Source organism: Haliotis asinina, chromosome 16 (genome assembly GCF_037392515.1).
Source record: "Haliotis asinina isolate JCU_RB_2024 chromosome 16, JCU_Hal_asi_v2, whole genome shotgun sequence".
Lineage (NCBI taxonomy): Eukaryota > Metazoa > Mollusca > Gastropoda > Lepetellida > Haliotidae > Haliotis > Haliotis asinina.
The window spans coordinates 8884254-8901440 of NC_090295.1; the positions used below are offsets into that span (position 1 = coordinate 8884254).

General features: G+C 38.7%; 1 protein-coding gene across 1 annotated transcript; it reads right to left on the bottom strand.

The window, feature by feature from the left end:
* Positions 1–1062: 1062 nt before the first annotated feature.
* LOC137268053 (tetratricopeptide repeat protein 36-like) lies at positions 1063–17092 on the bottom strand. Its single transcript, XM_067802555.1, has 4 exons — positions 16772–17092; positions 8694–8873; positions 7665–7766; positions 1063–4296 (listed from the first exon to the last, which is right to left on the bottom strand). Exons 1-4 carry the CDS (start codon positions 16908–16910, stop codon positions 4142–4144), a joined length of 576 nt encoding a protein of 191 aa, XP_067658656.1. The 5' UTR covers positions 16911–17092; the 3' UTR covers positions 1063–4141.
* Positions 17093–17187: the final 95 nt, after the last annotated feature.

Below are 17187 nucleotides of genomic sequence, written 5' to 3' on the forward strand. Positions count from 1 at the left end.
TTTTGTGTGTGTAATGGGCACTTTGAATGACATGTTAAGACTTGCAGTGATGAAAATAATTTAATATTCATTGAATATTCACTAGTCTGTTGTGTTGGGGCATTTGAATCAAACATGGTGCTGGTGTGTTTCAGCATTGTGTTTTTCACCATTTTGGACAATTTTTTTTTTCACTGAAACTAAATGAATATTGGATCAGTTACATCGTTGTTAGTTCTAACACGTCGTTTAAAGTGATCATTATGTATACAATAAGTTGCATTTACCTTAGAATATAAAAAACCTTACCATGTTTTAGTTCATAAATAACTATCAAAGTTTACGGTGTTCCCATAATTCTGATCAACACCATCTTAAGAGAATATTACCTCATGTGATTATGATTAGTAGAAGTCCTACAATAAGAACATGAAGAATGTATCAACCTCTTTAGCATGATTTTGATCATGCTTGGCCACTAATCTTAATAACTTACTATTCCAGAAGTTCAGATGAAGAGATCCTGCACTAAAAAATGCAATAACTTCAACCTATACTTGAGAAATAGGCTTGACACTGATTTGTGGTGTTGCATTAAGCTGGCGCAGATTGTAAGTGTGGAGGATAGATTACAAGTTCTTTTGTTTCGACACCTAACTTCACACATCCCAAACAAAGAAATATAATAAATATGAAATGTGTAAAAGGATTCATTATTATTGTTTCAAACTATTTGATAGTTTGTGTGTCTTCAAGAAAGAACCTGTTCTATTCTTGTTGTCCTGATACTGTCTATCAGTTCAGACCATCATTTTCTAAAGAACAAAAACATGTCGATCAATTTAAGAAAAGTCTGAGAATTTACAATTACATTCCTGTAGGATGAATATAAAGCATGGTTATTTGTGTAATTATATACTGACCAGCAAAAGAAACACAACCGTGGCTTTTTGTCAAGTTAAATAGAAAACATAAACATGAACGCTTACTTTTATGAAATTTCATTTTGTCAGAACTTGTGCTTCATTTATTGTTCAGTCCATGTTCATAACACACAAGAACCTTACAAATACTCTGTTAAATATATAACAATTTATTCAGATCAATCTTGATTATACATAGCTGCCAGAGGACAAGGCACAATCATGCATATAGACATATTTGTAAATGCAAGGCACTGGTAAACAATGGTCAGTTGTATATGGAAACACCTGAAACTGAATCTGGGAAGACTTACTGATAACACTAACATTCAAACCATGTTGAAAGGATATCACAATTTGTTTCAAATAGAAAACATTTTACACAAACATATTTTCACATCAGTACTGCAACTGACCCTGCAACAAGGAGAAGTGGAAACAAATATAAACCTGAAAATCACTGTCTTAAGCAGCCTTCACACGGCAAAATAAGTCTGACTTTGTTTGAGAGTGTGAACATTCCAACAACTCACACTACACCTATTTCAGAGTTGTCAAACTACTGTCGAGAAATAGGATCGTTGTCTGTTCTCACCAACTCTTCCATCAACCTTTTGGTGGTGTCAAACTTGCGTTTGTCATGTGAAGTGTTGTCAAACACATGTTGTTCAGAAACAACCAATCGCAGTCAACAAAACTGTCATGTGACCAGCCAGATCAATAAAGACATGGCACTAAAATGGCAAGAACTTTTGACAACGTATTTGATGTGTGAAAACGCGAGTCTTGACAACTTTTAAAATTCTACCAACATTTGTTGTCAAACATTACTTTGCCATGTGAAGGCCACTTGATTCCACTGAATCCTTCTTCACAACAAAAATATTTGTGCATACAATTTGTATATCAAATTGATAATTTTAACAATAGACAACATTAAATAAAATTCCACTCATATTCATCTGACTGATATATGAACAAATACAACAAACCAACATTGTAATAAGATTGTCAAAAACAGTTTGCATGTTGGTATTTTGATTCACAACTCAAAACAACTTAACACACTGCAAGTGATCCCTTGGAATTTGATTGGAGAACCAAACAGCTCTGTTAGCATTTGTTTCTTTACATCAAAACAACTTCAGCCAATTCCAATTACAACATTTCTCAGATAGGATGTCGATATTGATTGTAATCGCCTCCATCAGTGAACTCAATATTTATTAAATTGTGGCCTCAATGTTCCTTTCTTAAAAGTTTCTATCAAGTTTATCACCTATTTTCCTAATATGTATCCTTCCGTTACACTACTTGGTCCTGATCCACGATACGTTTTTCAGCGCTACAATATCCGTATACCTATGATACACTAGAGAGTTGTCCAAGCCAAAATGCTTCTAAGATATTGCAAATCATGGTGTAACCCACTGTCTTTCATACCTTTAGGGTTAACATAATACCTTGACTGTTTCTGAAATATATGAATATGTTAGAATTGGTAAGGAATTGTATATAAAAATACCAAGAATGCAAAACTGAGTGTATCATGTACACTGCCACTAGTTTTACCAGTCCCTCCTGGATTCCGCGGAAAAGTTTTCAGAATTCCGCGGCAAATTTAAGCAAATTCAGCACTCCAGTTTTCAATATTCTATTATATGGTCTCTGATTGAACTTAAGTCCAGAAAGAATTTAAATTAAGCTTTGTTCTGAGTTCCATTCATATGTTGAGGCACATCATCTAGAGATTAAGAAAAATGTTTGACTGAAGTTAGTCAAAGGCAAGTATAATACTGGACTTTTCATATGAGGGTACTGTCAGTTACCTAAACAACATAAGAGGAATATCCCTATAAATATAGAGAAGTTTACATTGTTTTCCAAGAAAACATACACCAACATGATATCAACATGGATATATGTGTAATAAAACACATCTCACATCTTGAAAATACTCTGGAATGAACTAGATAACACAATTAGGCAGTACCACCATCACAATCAGTCAGTCTATAAACACATATTTCATAATTCAGTGAGTGAGTTTAGTTTTACACCGCACTCAGCAATATTCCACCTATATGGCGACGGTCTGGAAATAATCGAGTCTGGACCAGGCAATCCAGTGATCAACAACATGGGCACTGATCTGCGCAATTGGGAACCGATGACGTGTCAACCAAGTCAGCGAGCCTGACCAGCCGATCCCGATTTCATAATTTACACCAAAGTGGTATAACAATAGCATATTCTCAAACAAATAAAATGTCATAACTGATAATCCCTTTCAAGCCCAAACAAAGAATTGAAAACCACCTCCACTGCAAAATCTAGAATCCCACACAGCATAAAAAAATATTATATGAATTTGAAAGGAACAAGTGAATAAAATAGTGCTGAAGTGCTGGAACACTGTATCTCAGCTGGATAGTAAAAAATATACTGACCAGCAAAAGAAATGTAATTCCAAGAATCAAAACAATGTATTTCCTTGATCAAATCCTGCTGTGTTGTGATTGGTCAATCTTAAAGGTTACCTACTGTGACCTTCCACTAGAGTTTGTTAGAGTCAGTAGAGGATTTAACAAGTAATACTAGACTGGGATCAAATGCAAACTCATGCTAAAAGGTACAATTTTCGTGAATTCTGATTTGCTTTTCAGTTGCTGGTCAGGATATATTCAAATGTTGCAAAGAATGTAGAATTTCAAATTGTGGGATAAATGTATTATCATATGAGCTCTGGTAAATTATTTTAAAAACTACAGCAGATACAAAAGCCCTTGCCAATACACTGTGTGATTTTCTAAGACACACATTAAAACTGCTGCAGTATCATATTCTAAACTTATAACACACAATACCACACATCAAGTGTTGTTAAAATCATTCGGATTCAACCAGACGTGTATTGGTCAATGTTTCTGTACTTTGCCTCATATGTTCACGTGTATAGGTATAGGTAAGTATAGGTAATGCAGAAAAGCAGTAAGTGATTCCATACTTGTTTCAAATAAAGTGATTGTCTTAGTTCATCTGAGTTGGTATTGAGACATTTGAGAAAAACATTTCTGACAAAACAAAACTGAATTAGTCTTGCCTAACCTGAACACCCAAAACACACTGTTGCCTCATGGTTGGTTTCGTACCAATAGTTTAATTACATCTACTAATTATCTTTGTTTCATACACATTACTGTGTACTGTGAAAGACTTGGCTATGACTGGATGGGGTTCTACTGTTCTCCTTGACGGACTTTCTGCATGACTTCACTCAGCATCTGGTTGCACATGGCAGCATAGGGGTTGAGAGCAACCACCTGTTGCTTGGCAAACTCGCTGCCCAGATGGGCAGCTTTCTTGAAGTCCTCTACTGCCTGGGTGTCATCACCTGTAATCAGTGAATGATTCGATGCTACTCATTGTGGCAATATGTCATATTAATCATAGAGAGAAGGAAGAAAGGGACAGCCTGGAGAAGCATTTGCACAAGTACCAAGAAAGTTCTTTATTCATTAACATGTGCTGTGCTCTCTCTCGCACACCTGGCTGTCCACCGACTGTTAATTCTCACGACTGGGAGAGGTGATGTATCATTCAGTTGCACCAAGTGCAATCTGGCTTATAGGTTTGGCTGCACTATAAAAATTTTGGTTGCACGATGAAATAATGTTACTGATAACAAACACACTTCTTCAGCAATTTTCAGCAAGTACTCACTATCAGATACCTTCAACAGAAAACTGAGCCCATGATAATAAATGATGAATGATTCTGTTTCAGTTTTGCAACGCTGGAAAGTTAAGTGTACCAGACAGAACTCACTTTTGCTTTTTAAATTATCTGACTGATTAAATTTGGCAAGACAAACCATGCAAAGGTTCTCTGAAAGAGTTAGAAGCAGTTCTTGTATATCTTTCTTAAATGTTTCAGACATGGCAATTTGTATGATATCCCTAAAATCTGCGAACAAACCTACATAGCTTTGCTGAATGGCTGCTGTGAGAATGTGGAGCCAGCAAACGGAGGTAATAAAAAATCATTGAACCATAGATGCATCCAGGGTATAGTGAAGATTTATCGGAATGTATACCCTGGAGATATCGAGGACGGGTATGTACTGTCACTAACAGGATCTAAGAAGCATATAAAAGGATATACTGCTAAGACTCTGTTAGTGAAAGTACATACTGGTACCCTGATGGCAGTTTTTAGCGTTACAAGCTTGTGTACCTAAACGATAATGCTGTAACAATTCATGCAGAGAGAAACATACTAATTCCAGTCACATTTCCCAATTAAAACACATGATGGCAGCTATACAATGTTGGAGAATTTATTGTTACAGTCAAGTCTCGATAATCCGACCTCTGTTGATCTGACAGTTGGCTTTATCTGACACTTTTGTTGGCAACATATTGAATAAACATAATTTCGTCTCATACACTTAGTCTGACATCCTCATTAACCTGACTATTTGCTGTGCAACGGACGATGTCAAGTTAACGAGACTTCACTGTGCCTGCATCAGGTGTAACCTGTCACTTGAAAGTGACACGAGCCATTGTTCACATGCACTGGTGCAGGTTCAGTTACATCATGGCATGTGACCATGGTGGTGATGCAACAGTCAACCATGAACGGTGAAATGATAAAGAAACTGAACTTTTTGAAGAGTCTCTTAAAAACCTCCCTTCCTCTTACACATCAACTCTGGAGTTTTGCTATGACTGAAATCTGTCATTATAGTAGAGTAGTAGTCTATGGTTCTACACCACTTTTAGCAATATTTCAGCAGCATCATGGAGGGGGCACCAGAAATAGGCTGCACACACTGTACCCATGTGGGGAATTGAACCTGGGTCTTTTGTGATGCGATTTTGTTTTAAAAATTAAAACAGACCCATAAAAAGGATCTACTCAGATATGTGATAACTAGTCTTTTATATTCACAGTATTTAGCAGAATATAATAAATGATCAATCAATGAATCAAATTCTTTGAATATGCTAGATTTGCCAGTTTCTCTAAGCTGATATATGCTCATGCTGTTGATCACTGCACTGTCTTAAACAACAGTGTCTTCTAACAATGTATTTAACAACACCCCTGATTCAATTATTTACAGGCTGCTGCCATATAGGTGGAAAATTTCTGACTGCGGTGTTAAACTAAAATCAATCAATCTCCACACTGATAAATAGTGCTATGAGTGACTGAGGGAGTTTAGTTTTATGCCGCACTCAGCAATATTCCAGCTGTTTGGTGGTGGTCTGTAAATTATGGAATCTGAACTAGATAATATAGTGATCAACAGCATGTGCACCGACCTGCGCAACTGGGAACTGATGATATGTGTCAACCAAGTCAGCGTCCCTGACCACCCGATCCCGTTAGTCGCCTCTTGCGACAAGCATAGTTGCCTCTTGTGGCAAGCATGGTTTGCTGAAGGCCTATTCTACCTCGGATCTTCACGGGTCATATTACTATGAAGCATACAAACCTAATGATAACATACTCATATCTTAAGAAATACACAGAGCAATAAGAACAAAAAAGCCCCACCTCAACATCCTAACCCCCAAGGGCTCACAACATTAAATAAAGTGGTTGGTCCATTCTTCAACGAATGAACAGACATGACATTTTCAAGTGGTAGTCAATAACAGCTTGTGTCAACGACTATCATACAACATGTGTTAATTAATATGGAATACACAAAGATGTGAACACCTGCATCCTCTGTAAAATTCACATTGACAACAAGCAATTTTCAATTACAAGCTATTAACGTTGGCTTGCAAAGTTGTATCTGAATTCTTACATCTGCTCACAAAACACTGGCTCTAACAAATCTTTCCACCCCTGAAATTTTACTAGTCTGTGAAACATTGAGTGAGTGAGTTATAATAGATGATCACATCAGCAATAATTCAGCCATAATGTGACTAAAACTAGATCTAAATTCATAAAACAATATCATTTACAAAACCCCGTCAATGAAGGACGTAAAACAAGGGTAAGATACAGTAACATAACAGTTCATAAGCTTCACAATTTGAAAATAGAATGAAGGAGAGTCAAAGAACTACTCTTCATCATGATTTGTACATATTTTTCATACAGAAAGTCAAAAATATGTTTTTTTCTAATCTGTCCATCTTTGAAGTACAATAATAAAGAATGGTGTGAGTGAGTGAGTGAGTGAGTTTAGTTTTACATCGCACTTAGCAATATTCCAGCTATATGGCGACGGTCTGTAAATAATCGAGTCTGGACCAGACAATCCAGTGATCAACAACATGAGCATCGATCTGCGCAATGGGGAACCGATGACATGTGTCAACCAAGTCAGCTAGTCTGACCACCCAATCCCGTTAGTCGCCTCTTACGACAAGCATAGTCACCTTTTATGGCAAGCATGGGTTGCTGAAGGCCTATTCTACCCCGGGACCTTCACGGGTAAGTAAGTGAGGTTATACACTGCTTTTCCAGTCCACCACAAGTGTTTTACCACTGACTGATTAATTGTTCCTTATTTAACACCACACTCAGCAATATTCCAGCAATATTCCAGCAATATGGCAGTCCAGTGATTAACATCATAAACATTGCTGTACACAACTGGGAAATGATCATGTGTCAACCAAGTCAGAGGGTCGCTGAAGACCAATTCTAACCCATATCTTCACAGGTTGTATTACCAGTGACTTCATATGTCACCCTGTTTGTGAGGGAGGTAAATAGTTGATCACCCACCTTCCAGTCGATGGATAAGTCCCATCTGGGTGTATGCTTGACAAGACACCTTGCCCTGTCCCCTACTCAGCTCTACAGCTCTATTTAAGTCCTCAAGTGCTCCTGAAAAATAACAGTGCCATAAAATTAAACACTCACGCTTAAAACACCATCAGTTTTCTCAAATTATGTACGATTCTGAAATAATGACTAATGGAAGATGGTTCACAGTTGTCTTAAAGCCTGACCGATGACATCCTCGATATCTCCAGGGTATACGTTCCGATAAGTCTCCACTATACCCTGGACGCATCTACGGCTCTGCCCAATAAATTTATTACCTCCCTTGACTGTCTTTTGATCCAGTCAGGTGTCTACGCTGGGAAGTTGAGCGAACCAATCACAACTCACTTTCATTGTTTGAATTATCTAACCGATTATACTTGGCAACAGAAACCATGCAGAGGTTCTCTGGAAGAGTTAGATGGCGTTCTTGCATATGTTGTTTTAAAGTTTCGGACCTGTCAGCTTGTTTGTATGATTTCCCTAAAATCTGGGACACACTGCGAGCAAACCTTTGCAGTTGCGACCGCTACCTTTGTTGACACTGGCAAGATCAGTTATAACAGCGGCCTAGCTGACTGGCTACTGTGAGAAGGCGGAGCCAGCAAAGGGAGGTAATAAATTTATCGGGCAGAGCCGTAGATGCGTCCAGGGTATAGTGGAGACTTATCGGAACGTATACCCTGGAGATATCGAGGATGGACCGATGAGAGTGAGTGAGTGAGGGACTACAGGGGGACTGAACCTCGGTCTTTGGCATAACGAACAAACACCCAATGCAAGGTACATTGATCATGTAGTAGTTGCTTGTGAAATCATACCTCAACAAGATTTCATAAATATAGACTCTTTTTATGGCAAATCAATGGCAATTAGGGCCTTTCAAGGATAACATGAATGTAGGGCCTTTTCAAAGTAAAATGTCCAAATTTCAGACTTCTTCAAGCAAATGTGAACCCTGTGATCATAGCCTTGAACAAATAATACCTTGAACATCTCCCCGAAGGCGAAGAACTTGAGCTCTGTTGTTATAGGTTGAAGCCCAGTCAGGGGCCCTTGTCACAGCTTCATTCAGGAGGTCAAGGGCAGTTTGAAGGTCACCAGCCTCAGCTGCCTTGACTGCTTGCAGTTCTAGAGCCTTCACTTGTTTCACTTCTTCACTCTCCACTGAAACAAGAAAAGCCTTTGAAAATGCAACTTTGAAAAGCAACTTTGAAAAGCACCTGCAGTGGTCGCGGAAGGTTTTGTATGAGTGCATGCAGAAATAAAATTATAAATATGTAGTCCAAATCTTTTGCACGTGAAATTTTCAGTAAATCCTGAATCATGTTAAAATTTATTGTTTGTCTCTATGATGCGGTTTTAAGGTACTTTTTAAAATCATGTAGATCAGAAACTATGCTTCCAAAAGCTGAGCACAAAATATTTTTTGCGTGGTTTATATTTTGGCATGAAAAATGCATGTTTCTGCGTTAACATGAACACTGACCTGAGTAAATCTGAACAAACCTGTAGAGGCTTAATATTCTTTGAAGATAGTCCTCCTTGGGTTACTTTTTAAGAATGTAAATGTCCATTTTAAATTCCTACAACTGTTGTAACAATATTTTGAATAAAATATTTACAAAACAAAAAGTACACTTTTCTCTCTTGTTTGACCAACCCTACAAGAGCTCTACAGGGCCAAAAAGCCAAGGGCAGGTAACTTAGCTAGAACCTCATACCTCATGTTCTGTGTTGAATGAATTCAGACTGAAGACTGAATGCTGGAAGAATGGCTGGCCGTACCCAAAAGAGAACTCTCTTCAAAAACTCTGCAACCTCTACAGGTTTGTTCAATTCTTTTTCAGGAGAGATCTTCCTTGGGGTACTGTATGCATAAGACAGACTCCTATAGACTCAAGTCTGGGAATGGCATGCTGTCTTGCAAAACTAACCCTAAAACAATTCCTAATCGATATATAGAATAAAGCCACATGTACATGTACATGGACACATGAATTTTGAAGTTCATTTGGCAAGGACATGACTGTGGGTGAGTGTGAGAGTTTAATTGTACATCACATTCAGTAATATTCCAGCTATATGGTGGTGGTCTGTAAATAATCAAGTCCAGACCAGACAATCCAGTGATCCACAGCACGAGCATCGATCTACGCAAATGGGAACCGATGACATGTCAACAAAGTCAGCAAGTCTGACCACCCGATCCCATTGGTTGCCTTCTACAACAAGTATGGATTACTGAAGACCAATATTTTAGCCCAGACCTTTACCGGTAGGCATGACTCGGGGTCAGGGATTGAACTGTGCCACGCCTAAAAGCACATTTGTAGTGTATATCAGATTTAAACACACAGACACTTCTTTTCAGGAGAAAGAGGCCTAGTCAGGGGAGCGATTGCAAAAAACCAAAGAAATATCTTGCCAAGCAACCAGAGATTTCCTAGGGAAATTGAATGAGTGCCAGTGCTGCGGAAAAATCAAGCACGCTCCCTGGAGTGTGGATAATTTGGAATAGTTGATAATGATGGATGAATGTGCATGGCAGATCACCTCAAAGTGTGCATGGCAGATCACCTCAAAGTGTGCATGGCAGATCACCTCAAAGTGTGCATGGCAGATCACCTCAAAGTGTAGACCTGCATCATATGCTTTGGAGGTGGCTACTGCCCTAACCGAATGAGCTTTCAAATCCAGTTAGGGTGACAAGCCTTTGTATATATAGCCCATGCATATAGCAGAGACAAGCCACCTAGATCTGGTTTGCTTGTTTGCTGGCAGATGAGCCTTACCTCCGCAATAACAGCAGAACAATTGATTATCCTTACGGATATCCTTAGTTCTTTTCATGTAAGTCTTGACTGTCTTACGGACAACTAAAATGTGAGCATGTTGAAGAGAAGAAGTTCAGTTATTTTTTAAAAGCCGCTTGCCACAGGGCAAGTGACTTTAAGAAAATAACTTGTCCTGACTAATTTTCCACTTCACCTGATTCTTATGACACCATCATGATGTAAACATGACAGAAAAAAAGTCAACATGGTTTTTGATGTTAAGGTTAGTGGACTGTTTACTGAGAAGTGATAAACAGCAATGAAAGATTACTTTAATTTATCATAATTATGAAATTTAATAGCTACATTTTGAGCAGATATGAAATGAAATCCAAGCTCACTTGCAGTTTGAAACCGAAAAGAAAGATCCCATTATTTGATTGCCTGAAATGAAAACTGACTTGTCCTGGGTGTCAGGCGATGGGAGTTTTGAACCCCTGATGAAAGGTATGAGGGAGGCTGAGATAGAACAGGAAGCTCAATGGGTGCAGGGAAATGCCTGTCTTTCACAGGATGGTAACAGTCTCACAACCAAATGCTAACCCTGGCCTTGTGAAAAACTGTGAGCATAGGATCGGCTGACATCCGACCCATCTGCCATGCGCTACCACCGCAAGAAATGCCACCTGTCACATCAACAGTTCGAGGGAAAGACCCGACAGATTGTGAAACAGAGGGCTGGACAAGCAGAAAAAATGACTGAAAAGTCCTCCAGGGGACCAATCTGCTGGACAGATCCTGTCAACACATGCTACAAAATACTGTGCCCTAGATAAATACCTTTGGGAATAGAACACGGAGATAGCCATGGAATAGCCTTGAACAGTCAAAGCATCGAGACCTCCTTCCGACCTAGATTGGAGGATTAGCTCCACAGCGATTGTCAGAAAAGGGCTTAAGAATCCCCCTTACCGATCACCAGCACATATAGGAGGCCCATCTATCCTTGTACTGAATATTTGTAGATTGCCTCCACAAAGCCTGAATAGTGTCTGCAACTGATGGAGGAATTTGCTTGCCTTGACTCCAGACAGTGTTTTTTCGACTCTGTATAAGCAGTATAACGAATAATATTGTGCAAGAATGGATCACAGAGGATTAACTACCTCACTCGCCAGTGACGGTAGAATGCATAACCTAACTACTGCAAGCTTCCCCCAGCAGGTGGAACCATGCAGGGTCGGGCTCTTGTGCAGGGATAGTGACTTCAAGCAATACTGCAGAGATACATTCACACACTTGCCTCAAAAGATGACCCGAATGTGTATGTGACATCTCATCCTAACTCTTCTCTTCCTTCCTCCTCCATGCAGTCACTGACGACCAAGCTCTCAGTGTAGAGAGTGGTCACTGAAGGGATCAAAAGGTCAGTCAGAGCCAGTTAGCCCAAATCACACTGTCCACTGATCAGCTTGACCCATGGTGCTGAGGTGGTAGGAAAGAATCTGCAAAAACAGGATTCTCCCTGTAGCCTGAAGTGGCCTTGATACACTGAGTCATACCACCAGATGACAGAAGGTAAAAGCCTGAGTCACTGGTGCCTAGGGTAAGTGTTCGGCGCATACTCCTCACAAACCAGTCAAGGGCGGTAATAAAGTTACTTGGGAGAATGTGAGTATGTGTTTATCTGAACATATACCCTGGAGGTATCAAGGATGCCCTCACCTCATCACAAACCAAAGTTACAAACTGACATGCATACTTCACCCTAAATATACTTTCAATAAAATATATATAGGTATAATAACAACAAATGAACTTATTTCAGTGTTGGAATATTACACAGAAGGAATCCCCTTGGATCAAATTTACTATGTAAATAGAGGGTGGTATAGGCGGAATTCTTTCTGTGCTGGAACCTATGCAACTGAGTACACAAACGTTTATGCTTGTAAGAGCGAGCGAGCGTGAGCGAGTTTAGTTTTACGTCGCACTTAGCAATATTCCAGCTATATGGCGACGGTCTGTAAATAATCGAGTCTGGACCAGACAGTCCAGTGATCAATAACATGAGCATCGATCTGCGCAATGGGGAACCGATGACATGTGTCAACCAAGTCAGCTAGTCTGACCACCCGATCCTGTTAGTCGCCTCTTACGACAAGCATAGTCACCTTTTATGGCATCCATGGGTTGCTGAAGGCCTATTCTACCCCAGGACCTTCACGGGGTCATGCTTGTAAGAAGCCATGCAATGGGAAATTGCTCACTTAAAAGTCACTTACTTCCCAATTATACCACATGATGACTGCTATAAGATGCTGGAAGATTTGTTGTTACCTGAACTGGAAACAGTTTCATCTGATCCCCAAACAAAATGACAATCAAAACTTGATATATACTAGAATTGTTAAAGGTCACATGCAACGTAAAATACAACTTTGCAGATTCTGGTACCTTTCGGTATTCCGAAACAAATCATAAAAAATGTCAATTCAACCTATAAAGTTGAAAAAAAACGCGATGAAAAAAAAGCCTGCGAAATCGGAGTTCAAAAGTTTCACTAAATTCCCCCCAGAGCTGGGGGGAAAACTGGTTTCAACGGCTGTGCTGCGCAGCGCCCCTAAGGCATGCGCAGTGAATAGGTTCGCGTAGCTTGAAACAGTATGCATGCCCAGCGTCTAAGGTCGTGAGCAGTAGTCTAATCTTGGTTGTGTACACAAACAAGTAAATAATCTACTCGCTACGTAAAACAACTTGTTGATTGTGGTAAGCAGTCTCTGTCACAGAGAAAGATCAGTGTCTGGTTTATTCACACCTATATGTCTGTCTGCCTGTCTGCTAAAGACAACATGCAGTACACAGCTTCAATCATTGACCACGTGCAATTTGACTCGTGCACCCGAGTCCCGTGTCTGCCACATTATGTAATTAGGCACGTGTGATATACATGATATGTTTTTATGTCTGTGGGTTGCAAACAAACTACATTTATTTTTTTATTTTCTTTTATGACTGGATCTGACCGAAACTGGTGCAAACTCTTGTCAGTTTCAAGTTCTGTCTTGTACTTGGACGAATGACAGATTCCAGCCACGCAGTAGTTTACCATCTCTACTGACATGATTTTTTATTGGATCGACCGCAAATTCAGAGAAAAGGTATTTTCCAAACCCAACATCTCTATGTACATTCTTCATGGATAACGACTCCTTTTCATGTATAGGATTTTGTTTGACAACAGTATATGAATCCATACTGAAACGATGCATCAAGTACACAAAAAGAAGTTCTTATCCATAAAGAATCTTACTTTCTTGTGACTGGCTATACTTCTAAAATGCCCATCAAACAGATCATTTTTCTGTACACACAATGAACCCTCAGCATATCAGCAAATGAAACAGCCAATCGGAAGCCGTCGTTACACTTGAGTGCATATCCACCCGCTATAACTGGGTTTGCTCTCCCGAGGGCTTCATTTCGGGGGAAGTAAGCCCAAGTACAAAATATTGCACTTTTGAATCGCGATTGTACGCTTATAATTGTGTTTGTTTTTTAAAAGCAGCAGTGTATATTATATGTCATGAATAAGTGATAAATGTGTTTTAATTATGTTTGATTTTTTGGTTGCATGTGACCTTTAACAAAGAATGACACAACACAAGGGTTCAGTTTATCAACAAATACAATGTATCATCATAATTAAAAGCCAAGCAAACCGGTAATTTTTTCTTGATTATTTTAATGTTTCTTATGTGACATTTGTTAAAAATAAACATATTTACAGGTACGTTATGCAATCATTTGCACATTCATTCTTTTTGTCTGCATGGCCCGCCATGGCAGGGACAATAAAACTTGTCATATCTACGCGGTATAGTATCATTGCAGTAGTATTTGAAAGGGACACTGATGCGGAGCAATTTCTGTGGACTGGTGGTTTCTGTTTCTGTTATTGTTTTTCTCCGTGAGTACCCGGATGATATCCCAGAATTCGTGAGTGGTTTTGTCATCTTTGCTGCGCCTCCCATATGCGCAATTGACAGTTTATGTGTAGACTGATCAACAAAGATGAAGTCATTTTACTTCGTTATTATGAAAACAAATCAAAGTTTACTCATCTGCCAGTGCTATAAAAAACATTAGGACTAAAAAAAAAACAAAGTCAGTGTACGTCTTTATATTTTGTCTCATAAACATAATTAGTTCCTTGTCACATTTGTATGCATTTTGAAAGTTCATGAAAAAAAACCCCACATGGTCAACTTATACTTACAGTGAATTTCTAACATGATTTTAATATCTAAACATTGCATAGATTGCCAACGTGAATCATATTTCACAACACCCCTATTCGCGACCTAGTGCATGTTTTCTGTAATACAGATTCAGCTGAATGCTACAAGAAATAAATTAAAACAAACTGCAAATATTAAATTTAAGACAGATGAAAGTTATAGCAACAATGTCAGGCTATAACCTCGTTCAGGAATGTATCCATCAATATCCACATAAAAGAACGATATTCCGTTCATCTGCAGCTGCTATATAATCCTGCTCCATGTCTTGTGTCTTTCAACAGTCTAATATGTGAAAAAATGACATTTGAGAATTTTTTGCACTGGTGTATACATAATCTCACTGGTCACCCAGGACAGCACACCTGGCAACTAACTGTGTGATGTCTGCCATTAGTTAGCCAATAATGAGCAACAATCAATCAAATCAAGGCAGTGGTGGTTAATTCTTTGTAGGAAGGATTTTTTTTTAAATTCTGCCACTACAGACCTTAATTTATAATGTTGAGTATTTACAGGAGAAATGCCAAATAGGAACCTGTGTCAAGTAATTTTAGTGGTGTTACCACTATTTATACCTGTTATAAATTCATTAACTGACAAAGTGAATGATGACAAATAACACCTGTAGGTTTATACCATCAAACATAAGTTACAGCAAGGAAGATGTAATTTACGTATGATGTTTGCTATGACAGCTGGGCCAACCCGCAAAACTATCTAAATATAAAGCTTTGCAATCTTTTGGACTTATATGAAACAAATGGCTTGCTACATGTTTGTGGACATCATATTTTCAAAGGACATGATTAAATATCTAGGTAAAATCACAGAAATAGGATCAAATTGGATCAGTCACTACACCATCCAGGCATCAAAAAAAACCCAAAAAACTACACTGCTGGGATATTTTGTTACAATCTGATGAGGAATACCATGGATATTTTCAAATCATGGCATGTGATGGGCATCCGGCCTCCTCATTTTTTAGGGTGAAGAAATTCTGCTAATGTGGACAGGACCCCAGTCCCTTTGTCCGTCACGGTCAAGGGAGTGGGTTCTGACCAATTTGCAGCTTGGTTTCGTAATTAGACCGTTGGCAGGAAACATTATTCGCTCCGCATCAGAGCCCCTGTAAAGGATCACAGACGTCACATGCCTGGTACGAATCCACCATGAACAAAATATATGTAAGAGATGACCAGTGTTCAATGTTTTTTTTTTATTACTGAGGCAACATTCCATTCGAGTCATGTGATATTTATGTTTGGCTTTTCACTCAAGCAGATGGTGGTCCGCTTGACAAGTTGCAAGCGTTATTTCAAAAGCTATCATCACATTTACGAAGGTTCTCAAAGTGCAATGCGTTCTAGAGTAGAATTTTCGCACTTTCACAGAAATTAGGCCACAACTTCTGTGAAAGCTGAACATTTCAAACATTTTGTGTTCCGATTGCGACAGGAGCTTCTGTACACAAGACAGTGTTTAAAGGTGGCGCTGTCATCTCATGGTATGCAAGAAATTAAGTGGAAAAGAAATACCTCGAAAACGTGGTTCCCCTGAAAACATGGTACGGAACGATATATTATTATTGCAAAATTTAGAAGGTAAACTATAAGCAGATATAAAATGAAATCCAAGTTTATTTGTAGTTTGAAACCATCAGAGGAAATTATCTAGTAGCCTAAGGACAAGTAAGATACAATTATTTGATTGTCTGAAATGAAAACTGACGCCCTGGCGTCGGGCCAGCCCATAAATTGAATACAATTTGAACTACTTAGTGTTACCTCTGCTAATATGCAGAAGAAGCAATGTGGGGTAACGGCGAAACTCTTACCAAAGAGGTCTTGGGTTGGTTTGCATGAAGTTCATGTTACATTAAAATGCATTCACAATGCATTCAACGTTCGCCGTAAACCTATATTTCATCAACCCCTGTCAAGGTGAGTTAAAAGTTCACGTTCTAAATAGTGACAGTACGAACCACTTATATATACAGGCGGTGCTTCCTCTTCTACATAATCCCCATACGGCAATCCTGGGTTAAATATACAATTGAGAACTCCTTTGTCATGAGGAGTTATATCAATGTCCATCTTCGCTTGCTTTGCATCCGTCGACATTTTGGAACATGTGGATTGTATATAATGAGGACCGTATAGTGGAAAATGTAATTGTTGTGTATTTTCGAAAATAGTATTTGTGCTATTTATTGCTGCTTTCCAAATGCTCAAAATGTACGTTTTGGTTATATTCAATCAATAACGTCAAGTTGCAATTTTGAAAAGCAGGATGAAAGAAAGAGAACGTCTTTTAAAACCCTCAGAGGGCCTCAATCATTTACGGCACATTCTATCTTTACGACAGTAAATGTTCAACTTCTGTTTGTGCCGTTTTGAA

Excerpts from the sequence above, each read along its gene's own strand:
- LOC137268053 (XM_067802555.1), bottom strand. The coding sequence starts at position 16,910 with ATGTCGACGGATGCAAAGCAAGCGAAGATGGACATTGATATAACTCCT. Across the intron at positions 7,767-8,693 it reads CCTTCGGGGAGATGTTCAAG|GAGCACTTGAGGACTTAAAT; the intron begins GTATTATTTGTT and ends GTTATTTTTCAG. Across the intron at positions 4,297-7,664 it reads ACTTATCCATCGACTGGAAG|GTGATGACACCCAGGCAGTA; the intron begins GTGGGTGATCAA and ends CACTGATTACAG.